Raw genomic sequence first — 17,294 nt, forward strand, 5'->3', positions numbered from 1 at the left:
TACAGGCATGAGACCAATTTTCTGTTTCTTGGATTTCCACACACCTCTGCACCAAGTGCCACGTCAGTTCCAGTGGCTGACCTACAAAACTGATTCTTTCCTCAATAATGAAATAAATCTGTCTATAACACATCCCAAGACAAAAAGTTTAATATCTCTGCTGTTTAAAGCATCATGGGGTTCTCCCCTTTAGCTCCATTCTTGCCACTTCCTAACTCCCATTTTAAGCATTTGAAGTGGCAAACTGATGCACTGCACATGGATGACACGCCATTTCTCTCTCCCTCATCCCTTTCCTCACTCACCCACCATCTTTCTTCCGGTCTGACCTTCATACCTTGGGTTTGACCAAACTGTAGTATCACAATCTTTTTCTCCCTACTCTACCCATAACTCTGCTTCACGTTAGAACCCACATTCACATTTACAAGATGCCCTTAAAGAAGCAAAAATGCCCAGTGCACTCTGCCATGGTTTTCTACACATCAGTATTTTCTAACATCTTTTATGTAATGAATCGTAGGAAACAGGGGCATTCCATGCATGTGATTAGGCCTTTAAAAGTGTACCCTTTGTTCGAAAGCTCCTATTAATTTCCTCTTAGGGGCTTTTATTTGCAGTGTGCTCAATTACTAAAGTATCTAAATAGCATTTTACTGATCAAAGTTAGTATCATTTACTTAATAGCAACTAGGAAATGCTATCATAGAGTTCAATGGCTACTGCACTACCAAAAATAAGCTTATTTAAGACTTATCTCTGGGGAGAAACAGATTTTACCAGGAAACACTATAATTGTTCATATAACCATTTAGAGCTAATGAAGCATTAGTATTTTCCCATTATTTTTCAATTAAAAAAAAAAGTAAACCAACAGAGACTACCCCAGCAAGACCACCATCCATTCCATTTATTCAGCCCATTCATTCCTTGCAGGAGAATCTCAGTTTTAGTCTTGTTTGTAGTTCACAATTTTCAGGCTCTTCATAAACCTGCCCTATGTTGTCATAGAGCTATTTCAAGGAGAAAGGGCTCAGTGTGTAAATCCACTGCTTGAACAATCATGAAGACCTGACTTTGGACCACCAGAACCCATGTAAACAAATAAATATGGCTATGTAATCCCAGCATTATGAGAAATAAAATAAAAGGGATTTTTGGGGTTGGCTAGTTATCCACTCTAGCTGAAAAATGGCAAGCTTAGGTAATGCGGTTAGATACCTTTCTAAAGGAAATAAAGTAGAGAGTGATTAAGTGGGGGTACCCAATGTCCTCTGCTGGCTTCTGTGGGCCCATGCATTTGCACACATGTGTACCTTCACCACACATTCATATAACACACACACACACACACATACACACACACACACAATGGGAGGGAGGGAAGAAGGGAGGATGGAAGGAAAGAAGGAAGAAGAGAGAACATAGAATTGAAGAGAGAAGAAAAGAAACAGGATGTCTCTCACAGTTCAGAATTGCCACAGGGTTTAATTTTATCCAGATTTCAACAATGTTTGCGTCCTCCCTCAGTATTTGTCTTTGATGCCTTTTTTTTGTTGTTGTTGTTTCCTACATAGAAACAAAATGACAGACAGAGAGACAGGCCTAAGACTTGGAGTCTCTCAGTTGAGCCACTGGGAATGAGGTTAACTGAGGCCATTTCTCCCTATACCTCTTGATTCTAAGATCTTTCTGAGCTTCCCCATAACCAGAAAGAGGTATTTAATCACATGACATTCATTCCAAACAATGCTATCTCATCCTTTCAGGGAATTCTGAAATCTGTATTTCATGGATGGCTTCAGTAGTCCATTCTGGAACTCTTCAAAGACATTTGCTTCTCAGTTGTGAGCTGCATGGATCTAACTGTGAGTTCTGTGTACCTGAGACCAATTATATGGTCCCTGAACTAAGTCATCTCTAATCACCAACTGTGTTATGTACCCACACTTAAAAATTTTGTAAGTCCCAGTGGGTGGTGCTGATGCAGCTCAGGGGATAGGAGAGGTAAAGGTCAGAGAAGGTAAGCATGGCCCTTAGATAACTTTGCCATTTGGAGAGTAGAAAGCTGCTCTTGCAGGACAGAAAGTGCCCAATAGCAATTAATTAGAGAGTAACTATTTGCTCTCAAGAAAGTTTCTTTTAATAAAAACTGCTTTAAGATTCCATCAGAAAGGTTATCATCAAGAAAACAAACAAGAAGAGTAAGAAAAAATAAAATGGAAAGCAAAAATAAACTGAATAAGAATAAATATTTTATCTGGGAAAAGCTGTTCCCAGAAGCTATGATTTAAGAAACCAAAGCCCAGGGGAAGAGCTAGAATGCCTCAGCTCTTTCTCTGCTCATTACAACACAAGGCTCTTGCCTTTTCTTTTAAAAGATTATTTATGTGTGTAAGTGTTTTTGCACAAATACATGCGCACCATGTTTGATCAAGGGAGAGAGTCCCCTAGCTCCTGGAACTAGAACTGCAGACAGCTGTAAGCCACTCATCCCACAGATACTTGGAAATCGGGTCCTCTGCAAGAGAAGCAAGTTGTCTTAAAAGAAAACCATTTCTCCATCTTCTTGGCATTACTTTTAATTCTGCACCAAACTACATGCTAAGACCTTTTGCTGAAGATACCACACACCTTGTATTTACAATACAGATTTTCGGTTTGTAATATAGGGGAAACAAGCTGAAATTGAGTCTTGATTTTCCTCCTTCTCACTAGCTTGCACCTTCAGAATCTCAGAAGATGTTCTACAGGATTCTGTGGGAAGGGGTGGGGATAAAAATGTGCTCAATGGTCTTACTCAGCTGTTAATCCTATGAACTGTGAGACCAATCTGCTATGTTAAGATGAGTCCACTTGTATGATAATGGTTCCAAAGTTGTAGAGATAATAAATTGCTCTCTGGTTGAATCTGAGTTACTGGAAATCTCTTCAATAACCCATAGCAGGGAGACCATGGGAACATGGAATAAGCAAATACTGCTATTCAGCTAGATTGACACAAGGTTAAGCTGCCCTTTGAATAGTTATGTCTGAACTCAGAAATAAACTTTACTCTTAGTCTTAAGAAGAAAAACCCTTATTTCTAGTGAACAATGACAAAAGATTCATCATTTCATGCAACGCTCTTAGTAATAGTACTAAGACATCAAAACCTTTAACATATAAACTGTCTTCCCTACAAAATGTGCTGGGATAATGGTGATGCAGAACTTGTGGGAGTGGTCAACTAATGAATACTCCAACTTAACGACCCTATAATGAGAGTGAGATCATGCCTGACACACCTGGATGGTTGGGAACGAGAGGCAGGACATCTCAGAGACCCAGGAGAGAACAAATCCTAATGATATTCTGCTGTACTCATAGAGTGGTGCCTAGCCCAATTGTCATCAGAAGGGTGTCATCCAGAAACTGATGAAAACAGATGCAGAGATCCACAGTGAAGCAATGGGCAGAGCCAGGGAAACTGCAGAAAGGTAAAGGCATTGTAGGAGCCAGAGGGGTTGAGGACACCACAAAAGCAAAGCCCTCAGAATTCAACAAATCAGGGCTCATCGGGGCTCACAGACAATGAAGTGACAAATATAGACCCTCTATAGGTCTGAGTTAGGTCCTCTGCACTTACCTTGGGATTGTGTGGCTTGGTGTTTTTATAGGACTCCCAAAAATGGGAGGTGACGTGTCTCTGCCTCTTTTGCCTATGCTTGGGACCCCTTTTCTCTTCTCTTAGGTTTATCTCCCCAGCTTATCTATTCTTATGAGGGTTCTGGTTTTACTATATCTTGTTAGGGCATGTTTGGTGGGTATTTGTGAAAGGCTTTCTCTCCCTTTTTTTGTTTTTTGTTTTTTGTTTTTGTTTGTTTGTTTGTTTTGTTGTTTCCTGTTTCATTTTGTTTAATTGTTGTTTGTTTGGTTTGGTTTGGTTTTTGTTGTTACTGGGTTTTTGTTGTTAGTTTGGTTTTTGTTTGTTTGTTTTGTTTTTTTTTTAAGGAAAATAGAGAAAGAGTGGACGGGAGGAATAGTGGAGGTAGGAGAGAGGAGCAACTGGAAAAAGTGGAGGAAGGAGGAATTGCAGTAAGGATGTAATGTATGAAAGAAGAAGTTTTTAAACCCAAAAGATTCGTGATTTTACACTATGCCGAGTATACATAATGAATGTGTTCTCAGTCCTTAAAAAGAAAAAAAGAAAGGGAGGAAGGGAGGAAAGGAAAGAGGGAGGAAGGGAGGGAGGGAGGAAGAGAACAGGAAAGGAAAGAAAAGAAGAGAAAAAAGAAAACATGTATACCACCCTCTTTATGTCTCAGGTAACATTACAGATAAGGAGTTGTAAAGAGTATAAAATGAGAAAAATAAGGAGAAATATAGTGAGAGGTTTGGTTTTGTTAAAATAAAACCACAGAAATATTGTGGGAATATGATTTTGTTTTAATCCCAGGTAGGGCTGCTTCAGATTGTCCACAGCAGCTGGTTGATTTCTCTGGTGTTCTATCAGGGCCATGATTTTGCTAGTGTGTGATGTTTCAAATTCTGGGACTTTTCAAACGGTATATAAATGTTAGGGCCCCAACAGGGTGAATTGTTGGCTGTTGGGTAATTGCATTAGTCACAGTTTTTTAAGTAGTCATGCGCAAAAAAAGAAAAAGAAAAGAAAAAAGAAAGAAGAAGAAATTAGATATTCTGACAGCAAAGATCAAACTTGTTCAAAGAAATTTGATGCCCTATTAAGCAGAAAGTAGTCTAACTATAGTGTTGGGGTGGAATGAGAGTGAAAAAGGGTGGAAGAAAAAGAATCCACAAAGTAACAAAAGACTGACTAGAGAGAAGGACTGAGAGGTAACTTCTTCTGAGCAAAACAACGCCATTCCTATCACCGGTGTCACAGCAACTATGGATGTGTGTATTGTGATGTAAGAAGAAATGCTGCCAAGAGTCAAGGAAAAAGAGAGTGTACCCTTGACACTTCTGGTGGAAATATAAATTAGTTCCACTACTATGGAAATCAAAATGGAGGTTCCTCAAAGTGATCAATGGAATAATTGGCTTTAAAGGTCGACTTGCCATAGCCTAGAATCACCTGTGAAGAAGGTCCTGAATGAGGATTTTTCTAAGTCAGATTAGCCAGAGAACATATCCATGGAGAAATCTATTGTGTGTTGAGGTGGGAAGACCTGCCCTGAATGTGGGTGAATCCTTTTCATGGCCTAGGCTCTGTACAAAATGAAGAATAGCAGCTGAGCAGAACCTGCAACAAAGCAGACATGCTCATTTTCGCTTCTCTCGTTACTATGGGCACACCTAAACTAACTGCTTGGATTTCTGCCTTGATAGTCACTCAAAGATGGGATATAGTTTGGAACTATAGCCAAGTCAACCCTATGTTTGTCAGAATGTTTTATCACAATTAGAATGAAACTAGAAAGCACACACACACACACACACACACACACACACACACACACACACACACACGTATGCATCAGATAACACAGGTTTGCCAGCCTCAAGTATATGGATCAAAGTCAGTATGGCAACAGCCTAAGTGTCTATCAATATAAAAATGGATTTTTACCGTATGGCACATCTACATATTATATATACCAGTATAAATTTATCCATAAAGATCATTTGTATAAATATGTATGGGTCCAGAAATAATCCCGTTAAGTAAACTAAATCAGATTGCCCCCCCAAAAAAACAAAAAAAAAACAAACCTTTTTCTCTCATATATTGTGTTTGTATTTGAGGGGGGCATGAAAATATAATGATTTGTTAAATGAGGTTTTTTCAAATGCAAATAAGTTTCATGGAGAGATGCAATAGGAGATAACATATGAATATTATAAAGGTATGGTAGATATAAGTCTAAAAGTAAGCTGATATGACCCTTCATTCGAAATAGATGTGTTTTAATAAAAATGAACAGGGCCTGGGTGCAGCTCAGAGTGAGTGCATATTCCTACCATTTGTGGTGCTGGCTTTAAGTCACAATACTATAAAAAGTGTTTTATCATCTCCACATGAAGAGCTACTACTGCGAAAACAAAAACAACCCAAAGTAGTAACATTGATGCTGTAAAGAATTTATTAACAAACATCCATAAAATATTAAATTACACAAAGATTTTGGCTAAAGAAGTGTTACCTCCATTAGTCATGAGAGATGCTGTAGGCCAGGCATGTTAGAAACTGGAAGAGTATTTTATACAACTGAAGTGTAGTGTCATGAGAAAATTTCTGCTACTGCTTATTTGCCAACTCTGACTTCTCCTCAGGCTCCATTCCTATCACAAAAGGAGACAATCCTGACCTATAGCTATAAGGCTCATCCCAGAATCAAAGATTATGCCTCTAACATCTGCTCAGGCTCATACTCACCACTAGGTCCTTGTCTACCATTATGTCCCCTGTGTTCTTATCAGACAAAGCATAACCTGTCAGGTGAGCAACATGAACCTCAGTAACAACTGTAAAAGGAACAATTTGAGTACACTGAGATAATTATGGGAACATCTTTGCTCTGTCACTCTCCCATCTGTCCAAGTGGGAAGACATGAAGTCTCTGTTTAAACTGTATAAAACAAAGGGTCCTGGACAGGAAGAGACTTAAAAATAACAGTGTGTGGGATGCATGAATCTGAGGCCTCGATAACCCAGTAGAGCTTTCTGTTTAGTGCCGACTCCTCTGAACATTAGCCAGAAGTGAATGCACACTATTATTAAAGAGCTTTTTCTTAACTACCTAATTGAATGGAGTGATTTCTAACTAGGAAGCCATATTGATTCTACAACACTAAAGCAATAAATGGATTCTCAGGAATAATACCTCTAATAGTTTATCAAGTATGTGAGTGTGTGAGTGAATGTGTGTGTGTTTGTGTGTGTGTGTGTGTGTGTGTGTGTGTGTAAAACAATAAATATTTTTAAAAGGTCATGAATTTGGCAGGTAGTGGACATGAAGAAAGTTGGAAATGGGGGAGAGAAAATTATGTAAGCACCATATTTATGTATAAAATTCTCAAAAAATGAAATTTAAATAAAAAGCAATTGTTCCTTGAGACAAATTAAGATTCGAAACTTCCAGTAGTCAGGCGTTGGCCATGTTAGACAGGCAATAAGCTGATGGGCCACCACTGTGTAGGACAGAGATTAATTAACCAAGTACCGACTGTCTTCAGTTTTGTCTTCTTTGAGTCTTCTCACCAGACTTGCTTTACTATAGCAACCCCTCTCCTGGGACCATTGCTTCGTCCTTAGTCACAGCTGAAATCCTCTCTAGGCAAAAACAAGCTCCGATACTTATGGAAAAGCAGCTCCTTCCATGCCTCACTTGGCCTCCACAGCCATCTGCTAGGCTAAGAGAAAACAAAACCAACCCAGGGATTTGTTTTCACTCTAGCATATCCATGCATTTTGAAGAGATTGATACTAAACTCCGTGTTTTTGTTAGACTCCTTCACAGGTCTGATCAACATCCTGACAGACATCATTTGGCGATTCACAGGAGACTTCATGGCCCCTGACCTGGTCTGTAAAGTTATCCGGTACTTGCAGGTATGGAAATCGCCTCACGGTGTGATGAGCCACACAAAAGCCGACACCAGCTCTGGGAACCACAGGGAAATAAATATTGAACCTTTGCTCCTGCACAAACAGACACTGCTTTCTTCCTAGCTAAAGGGATAAACACATTTTCTATAATTTCCAAAAGTGGCTCTTTATTCTGCTACAAATAATGCCTTTGCAAGGCAACAATTAAGCAAACAACATACGAAGCATTCAGTGGAAACAGTGGTGTGTAGAGACACTTTCAACATTTAAGAGCTAGATAATGCCCACAACTCTTGTCAATACTTGCTGTTTTGCCCCCTCGTTCTCTTCTTCTAATATATATATTAACAAGTAGCTCCGCATTAACAGTTTTAGCAGTTTACTCCTCCTCAATGCATTTCTGTTCTTGTGCAGTTTTCTAGTCTAAATGATGTCAGCTCTACAGATGGACAGCATCACATCTGAAAAGCGCTGCCTTCCTAGAGTCCCTGGCTAGGGCTTATGGATATCTGTATTCATATTCAGAACCAAGTTCACAGTCTCATTCATTGTATTGCCTTCGGATCTCAGTAACATGTGTTTGGGAAACAAATGAGTATAGTTGTGATGTTAACATTCTTTGTGCTCTAAATATGACTTTAAAAGGAGTGATTGCAGAGGGATGATATTTTCTATCAATGAATTTGTTGCACGTCCCTGGAGCATGCTGGGTGCAGTCATTAATATGAGTGCTTACATGACAAATGTCTTATGCCTACTAGTTGAGAATACTTTTGTGTACAGAGTTGGTTTTAATTATTCCATTAGTTCAGTAATGGATTGCTGGAGTGCAAGTTATGATAAGACTCAGTTGCCTAAAGTCAATATGTATTTATACTTTCATGGTGATTACTAGTCCAAATTTTGGGACTAGTTAGGTTGGGATAGATATGGGCTAACATTAGGGTACATCACATGATCCATGACAGTGGGACTTTGGAGTGAAGATAAGGGACCAGACAATTCACATCAATGGCAGTGTGTGCCCAGAGCAGACTATGTACTTTCTCACCAGTGGGCCTCCGTGTAGGTGCTGAACAGTATCCTCACAAATGCAACATTTTCCAAGAACAATTTGTCATAGTAACCAAGGTAAAACTGTCAATGTATTTCACAATACAGTCTCAGTAGTCACATACCATAGCCTCCACTTTTTTCTTTTGGGGACATAGGTCAGTGATGGTCCAGTATGAGGAAGAAGGGAACCTCTAGAGTGGTTAAAGGGATAAAGATGATTGGGACCTCTTGGAGGTTGGCAACTGCATATGCCATCACACTGTCCAAAAGCAGAGTTATAAACCATAATTTCTTCATACATGAAAACTTCAAACTGTGGCTAACAAATAGCCATAGCAACAGCATTTCTTCCAGGTATATGCATAAAAATACTAAAATAATAGTGCGTAAGAGTAGCAGGAAAACTCCAATAAATCTCTTCCTATATGATAGCAGCAAGAAAATGTCAGTGATGCTGGAATAAAGTTTTCTATGGTTCTGGAAATTAACCAAAAGGCTCGCAACAGCCAAGGAGCACTTATGGATGAGACCAGCTGAGTGAAGGAAATGTGAGCTCTGTGGTCTTCTAGCCTTCACTATTCCCATTCTGCAATGCCCATGTCTGAGGTGGCCTTGAACATTAAATTAACCACTTTCCTTCACACTAACACAGAAATTCTGCAAGTGACGGAGAGAGCAGATCTGGGTAGAGCCTTTCAATGCCTTTCCCACCGAGCTGTTCCTATTCCAAGTGTCTTGTTGTCCTTTAGACTTGCAAGACTGTCTATGTTTCACCTGGCTCAAGAGCTTTTCTATTGTAAAACCTCTTTTCCCTTTGAATATTTGACACAAATAATTACAGATAACCCATTAACTTCACAGAAGCTTCAGTTGTGAGTTAACTGTTGAGGAAATCAATGAATGAAACAAAGTTTAAAACAAACTGAAAGGTGAAGCTTTGAGACTCTCTGGTATATTCCTAAGACCCTAAAAGTTAAGTGCATGGCCCCGATTGTACATTTGTGTGGAAGAAATGGGAACAGAACAAAGCTTTTGTCCTTGACTGAGACAGCTGATGAAGTTCAGCATCTTTTCATGATTAAAAAAAAATGCTCTAGAAATTAGGAATAGGCAGAAAGCAACTCAGTGTAAGACATGTATGGGGCAGGGCCGGAGCAAACAGCACACTGAACACAGATGACAACGCTGCTCCTTCTCCACTATCATCACAAACAATGCCAGCCTTGCCACTTCCCCTCAACTGGAAGGACTGCCACAAGAAAGAAAGAAAAGCTTCCAAATCAGAGATGCAATTCTAAGGAACTGCCAGAGAGCTGGAATTACTAAAGCCCCAAATCTGAAGAATAAAAAAATCAAAGCAAAAAAATATAGAGCATGTACATGCAAAACTATTCAAATAAGAAATTATGAAAACCAATCTATTTATAATAACTACAAAAAATTAATAAAACTCTGAGGACTATATCTGCCAGGTTGACAAACTAGAAATTGTAAGTCTACAATTAAATCTTTTAAAGAAAAAAATTAAATAAGACATAAATAAATGAAAGAATAGTTAACAACCATGGATTCGAAATTTTTTAACTGCTTTAAATGATCTACAGAAAGAATATAAACAAAGCAAAATTTTAACCACACTTCTTACCCAAACAGAAAACACAACTATAATACATATAGAATCACAAAGACCCCAGATAGATAAGGCAATATTGAACATGGAGATAAAAGCTGTATCTGTCACATTGATGATTTAAAAAAATATACATGGTAATGTCACCTATTGTTAGGGGGTTGAGATTAATTTGTATCTTTAATTTCAGCACTGCACTTTTACTAAAATTAGTGTGCCAGAGTTTGGTACCTATAGGCCTAGGATTGAATTGCCATAGGTAATTTTCCCCTTGATTAGAATGAAGTGACTTTTTTTGTTTCTTCTGGTTAGTTTTAGCTTGATGTCTATTTTGTAAGATATTAGAATAGTGGTACCTGACTGCCTCCTCGTTTCATGCCTGTCTGCATTCTAGTTCCATGCCTGCCTGCCTCCTAGTCCCATATCTTTGGAATAATTATTTTCTATGTGCTCACCTTAAGGTGAAACCTATCTTTCAACGTAAGTTTCTTGTAGACAATATAAAGAAAAAATTTTGTTTCTTAACCCATTTAACTAGCCTGTGTTTTATGATCAGAGAGTTGAAGCCATTAATATTATTATAAAGTACTGATTTCAGATATTTTGTTACATTTTACTGTTGATTCCTTAACTGTACTTAATATTTAAGAAGTCATAGATTCATTTGTTTCCTTTCTAAGGTCTCTTGGTTTCATTTGTTTTCTTTATAGAGTCTTTTGGCTATGCATAATCTTCTCTTCTGTCTGAAGTGTTCAAGAAATGAGGAATAGGAAGAAAAAATTCAAAAGAATTTCAGATTTGGTTATTGAGTCTTTTAATTCCATATTCATTTCCATTTGAGTTATCTTTGATATTCATATCTCTCAGTTAAATTCAGTGTTGAAATCCTGAATTTTCTTCTTCAATAATTAACTTATCTTGATACTTGTGTTTTCTTGGAAACCATTCAGACTTTTACTACTATTCAAGTTCATTGGACTATTTGTGTTTTCTTTCTACTCCTTGAATTCTTTGATAAAGTTTAAAGTTCATGGTTGTTCTTTTGAGTTCTGAGTCCTAAAATTTGTTTAGTTAATTCTAGCTGAAGATAATTTCTATAGGAATGATAGATTTAGGAGTAAATATACAGTCTTGGCCTTTTTTATTATGTGAGTTTTGGCCCTGTAGTTTCTGCCTTTGTTTGTGGGTCTGATATAAAATATTTTAAAACTGCAAACTGAATACAGACACACATAGAAAAAAAATTACCACGATGAAGTTAGATTTATCATAAAGATTTGGGTGCATGAGTCAATACATGTAATAATTATTATTAACAGACTTAAAGACAAAAATTACATAATATTAATAAGTGCAGAAGAATGTTTTGATGAAATATTCAACACACCTTCATGGTAAAAGTTGTAGATATAGTAGGATTGCAGGAAGCATACCTCAATATGCTATGAGCCATTTATGGTAAACCCACAGGCAACATCATCTTCAATGAGTAAATCCTCAATGCAACCCCATTAAAATCATTAAACATGGCTGTCCATTTGTCCACTGTTACCACTTTTTTGTAATATAGTTCATAAACCACTCGCTGGAGCAATAAGAAAAGAGAAATAAATTCAGGAATACAGATAAGAATAGAACTATTCAAATTATCCCTGCCTGAAAATGATATATTAAACACAGAGATATCAAAATTTCATGAGAAAACTTATAGAAGGTACTAACACATTCAACAAAGTATTAGAATATAGAATCAACGAACAAAGCTCAGTAGCCTCTCTCCATAGCCACACAAACTTACTGAGAAAGAGATTATACACACATATTCACAGTAACCTCAAAATTTTTCTAGCAATATATTTAACAAAGGAGGTAAATAACCTCTGTAGTGACAACTTTAAATAAATGGAAAAGATGATAGACAATGGGGTAGGGGGGCCTATGCTCATGGTTTGGTAGAATTAATACTGTGGATGGCAATTCTACCAAGAGAAATTTACAGATTCAAAACAATCCTGGTCAAATTTTCCACAACATTCTTCACTTAAGTAGGGGAAAAATCCTCACATTCGTATATGTATTAGAGAGGGTTCTCTAGAAGAACAGAATTAGTAGAATGAATGTATGTATAAGTGTATTTGTACATGTATGTTTATGTGTATATGTATATATCTGTTGTACACATATATGTCTGTGTATATATGTGATAGACAGAAAAAGGGACAGAGAGAAAAAAAGAGAGAGGAGAGAGAGACAGAGACAGAGACAGAGAGACAGAGAGAATTTATTAGAGTAGCTTACATACAAACCTGTGTGTCTCAGGTAGTCTTCTGTGTTTAAACAAAAAGCTATTGACCTGAATAGAGAGTTCTCAAAATGAGACATTAAAATGGATAATAAATATCTCAGAAAGTACTCAACCTCCTTAGTAATTAAGGAAATACAAATTAAAGCAACCTTGAGATTTCATCTCATAACATTCAGAATGGCTAATACTAAGAAAACAACTAAAAGGAAATGTCGTGAGTTTCTGCAATGGATAACCTGTTTTCACTGTTGGTGGTACTGTGAAAGCCACTCAGAAAGCCAAAAGTAAATCTACCACATCACAGCTTTACCACGGCTTAGAATATCTCTTATATTTGCTCAGCAGTGTTCGTTGCTGCCTTAGTCAACCAAAGAAGAAATGGAAACAACGCAAATTCCAACACACTGTCCTTCTCTCAGTGGATGAATCAGGAAAATATGGTACATGTGCATAAGGGAATTATACTCAACTCCAAAGAACAATGAAATCAAGGATTTTTCAGCTAAATGTGTGGCACAAGACATAGTATGCTGAGTGAGGTGATCTGGACTCACAAAGGCAAAACTCATATTTTCTCTCTAGTTTGTAGTTCTTATATCTAAATCTGTGTGTGTGTGTGTGTGTGTGTGTGTGTGTGTGTGTGCAGAACAGCAGAATATAGGTGTTATACGGTGAGATATGGCAAACGGGTTACTTTAACCACAAATGGAGGAGAGAGGACAATACAGAAAGAGAGCGAGGTGGGAGGAGTAATAACACTAAGGATGCTTTTAAAGGGATAGGGGTCATCAATATATTTACATAGACATATTTACATATACACACTTATGGATATATATGTGTAAATATAGGCCTACATGCATAGATACATACATATCGGAGCAAAAAAGAGAATGACTACACACACATATGCATAGATATGTGTATATACATATATATGTGCATATTTATGTATATCTATGTATACATATATGTATAGTTGTGTGTATATGCACATATACACATATATGTATATATATGCATGTATGTATAATTTTCATTTTGACAATATTAATTCAACCAAATCTACACACACACCATTTTTAGTGACTTTCTTAATTTTTTTGTTCTTACATATTCACACATATATGTTCATATTTATATATTCACACATTTATTTATTCATTGATTTATTTATATCAACATTTACAGCTATAATGTTTTGCTCAAGAGCCATGAGCTGTGTAAGAAAACTCCAGTATAATGCATGAAGTATAAAGTACCCTCTCTTGAGTTGTAGATCAAAGGAGTCCAAGGAACCCTCAAAACAATGTAAGCTGTTGTCATTGCTTGTGAATGTCTCCTAGAACTTCAAAGTAAGGTCTTTTGTTGAAATAATGATGCACTTCAGATATTAGACTTAGAGTGATTAAGAGGGAATTGATCCAGGAGTCTCATTCCCCAAAAGTGGCTCTCATAGCATCAGAAGGTGCTCTGCAAGTTCCAAAAGAAGATGGAACACTCTGTAGTTCTACTCAACTGGTAAGCATATTAACAACAAGTACTGGGCTGGTAACATTTCCACAGCCACATGGAGAAATAGTGACATTTTCATCTTAAGAGTTACCAACAGCTGTCTAATTGGATTAAAGTCTGCTCCACAGGAGGAAAATTATACTCGCTACTATGAATCTAGCCTCTGGCTAATGATGTCATAAACCTGAGAAGAAAACCAACTACTGCAGCTTTCTTAAGTCAGTTCAATTTCCCAACTGTATTTCAAATATTTATCCTATAGCTGCAGACAAATATAGATCTCACCAAAGTAACTTGGTTTTGGCATAGACTATTATAGAGAAGCATAAATAATAATGCAGAGCAGTGATTGTGGGTTCCCAGCCCAGATGTAACACAGTATCTACACTTAAGGCTCAAAGAACATTCACATTTTGGAAGAAGTGGCAGAAAGATTGTTAAAGAGGACCAGATGGCCTACTGTCAGATTGTGGATTCTAGCTATGACAGGGAAGCCACACCCATGAAATCTCAGCAATGTGGCTACCTAAAGAAGACCTGAAAAGTAAAACAACAGTTGGCATCCTAATATGGATGGAGGAAATCCCGTGGGACTCACCCTAAATAAACACCTACAGACAGTTAACAATTTCAGAGAGAGGGAGAATCAGTCTTTCCTGGAGAATTGCCCCTGGTTGATTATCCAACACAAAGTTGTTACTCTTGGAAACATAAACTTTGAGGTAATATTAAATGATTCATCAGGCTGTGTGTATAGACTTATTCACTTATATGGATACATGACAATGATGGTTAAAGAAGAAGCCATGAATTTGGGAGATTAGAGAGTGAAGAGGAGGGGTAAGAAAGAGTAAAGAAAAAGGTATATGATGTACTTAAACTTTAGGGTTTTTTTTAAGGTTCATGATGAAGACTTAAGAGCCAAAATACATTAACCCCCACATAAGCCGATATATAGAACTATTGAACCAAGTAGAAATCACCAAAAAGGGATGCATTTTTATACAACCGATTATCAGTGATGATGCCAGGAATGCAATGGGGAAAGATTATGCTCTGCAGAAAAGATACTGGGAAAAGTGGATGTATGGGAAGAATGAACTCAGATCTTTATCTCACACTAGGTGTACAAGTCTACTCAAATGCATTAAAAATTTAAAATTGTAACACTACCAAAATAAAGCATAAAAGAAATGTCCATGGGATTTCTCTAGGTGAGAAAAATTTTAATATGACCTTAAAAGCATAAGTAACAAAAAACAAAGACAGGCCATTTGGGGATATGTCAACCTAAAAAATGTTTTTGCCTACGAAATAAATAAATAATAAAAAGGAAGCAACAACCCACAGGATGAGAGGATATTTGTAAATCAAATTTGCCTTTTGTTTTTGAGAAAGGCGTGCTCATCAGGACTGGAGAAATGGCTCCGTGGCTAAAGCATAGTCTGCTCAGAGGACTACAGACCCAGTACTCACATAGTGGCTCACAGCTCTCTCTAACTCAAGTTTCTGCAGATCCACTACCCCTTTCTGTTGTCCTTGGTGCCCACAAGAGTGCCACATGTGGTGCCCAGATATTCATACAGGCAAAAGACACATATACACTTTTTTTTTTAATTTTAAGACTCAAGGTAGCTGACTCGTTCATGTGGCCTGTGAGAACCTAGAGCCGGCTGCTGGTGCCTGGGGTGTGTGGTGATGCAGGTGGCGGCCAGTGTTCTCTTTTCTAGTCCCTCCCTTCACAGTTGTCAGGAGACATTCCTGCTACACTGCTGGGGCTTCCTAATCCACTGGGTCTCAGAGGCAGTGGTTTACAAAATAAAGATTTTATTTTTAATTTAGAAAAAAAGAAATGTTGTAAGCATGTATAAAGAAAAAAGCAAGCCAATAAGTGATATACTTTAGGTCTAATTAAATTTTGTCCTTTCAGGGTTTGCTTGGCTAAAAGGTGGGACATAAATAAAGGGAAATATTGGGAGTTTTAGAAGTGAATTGTTATCTGCTTTGAGCTCCCAGCAAGTGATCATGCTTCTAGCTACCTACCAGAGCTCTCTGAATTCTCAAATGAACGAACACACACACACACACACACACACACACACACACACACGTAAAACCTTTATATTTTACCCTGCCTAACTTACTCAATGGTTGGGCACTTTCAAACCTCCCTGTGACTAGTACCCGGTTTCCTCAGGTATTCTTAAATAAATCTTTGCTAAATCTATATTTTATCTCTTCTACCCCAAACCTAATTGGGGAGTGGCCTCTGGGCCACTGTCCCAGATTCTTACATGTCAGTGAACGTTTAAGTCTGATGTTTCTGATTCCTTGTCAAAATCTCATGGAGATTATCTTCTTCCTCTCCTCTTCTGTTTCCTACCTCTTTCACCCTACCCAGCCATTAGCCATTGGCCTTTTATTGATTAATCAAGAACCAATTGGGGACAGGGACTTTCAGCATCAGGACATTCAGATTCCTGTGTGATTTAGGGAGCCAAAATAAGACAAAACATTAAAACCAATCAGCAACAGGAAGTGCCAGACCTTCTAAGCGGTGAGGTCTAATGGGAGATCCCCAAGTTGATGGAACTGTGTTCAGAGGCAGTTCCTGTAAAAGGAATAAATCAGGTTCAATCTGTTTCCTGTTCAGCCTTTGTTTCTCCCTGCACTCTCATTCCATCACTGGACATTAGCCATGGACCGACCCCTTATCAAAGCCAGATCTCATCTCAACACGATACTTAGCCATAACTGTTAGATAAACTCTCTCATTTATAAAGTTACTCCATATTGGATATTTTATTATAGCAATAAAAATCTGATTAACATAGTTTTAAAAAATCAATAAAAATTCAAATGACATGAATAGCCATTTCTCAGAAGGAGTCATACAGACAGCCAATAGATTTTGAGGAAGCACAACCTCTCTAATTATCAGGAAATGCAAATGGCAACTGTAATAAGATGTAACACCATATCTTTTATGTTAACATGACTATTATTAAAGACAAAAATTAATGAGGGTTGACAAGGGCATGGGGATAAGGCATCCCAGGTTCATATAAATGTCTCCTTATGATCCAGGATGAGGAACTGTGCAGCCACTGTGGAGAATAATATGAAAATGTTAAAAACAATTTAAAAGTATACATGGTCTAAATGTCCTAATTCCAACTACATATTCTCAGCATATGATACTGACATACCAAATAAATACTGCCCTGCTCATATTC

At 37.6% G+C, this 17,294-nt stretch overlaps 1 protein-coding gene across 1 annotated transcript in view; it reads left to right on the forward strand.

Moving 5' to 3' along the window:
* Nucleotides 1-17,294, forward strand: part of NPSR1 (neuropeptide S receptor 1) — a gene marked incomplete at both ends in the record, with an annotated part of 208,662 nt that overhangs the window by 144,185 nt on the left and 47,183 nt on the right. The window contains one exon of the mRNA XM_080930423.1: nucleotides 7,452-7,555. Coding sequence (XP_080786549.1) covers nucleotides 7,452-7,555 — 104 coding nt within the window. The remainder of the gene's footprint in view (nucleotides 1-7,451; nucleotides 7,556-17,294) is intronic.

Source organism: Micromys minutus (assembly GCF_963924665.1).
Source record: "Micromys minutus genome assembly, chromosome: 16".
NCBI lineage: Eukaryota > Metazoa > Chordata > Mammalia > Rodentia > Muridae > Micromys > Micromys minutus.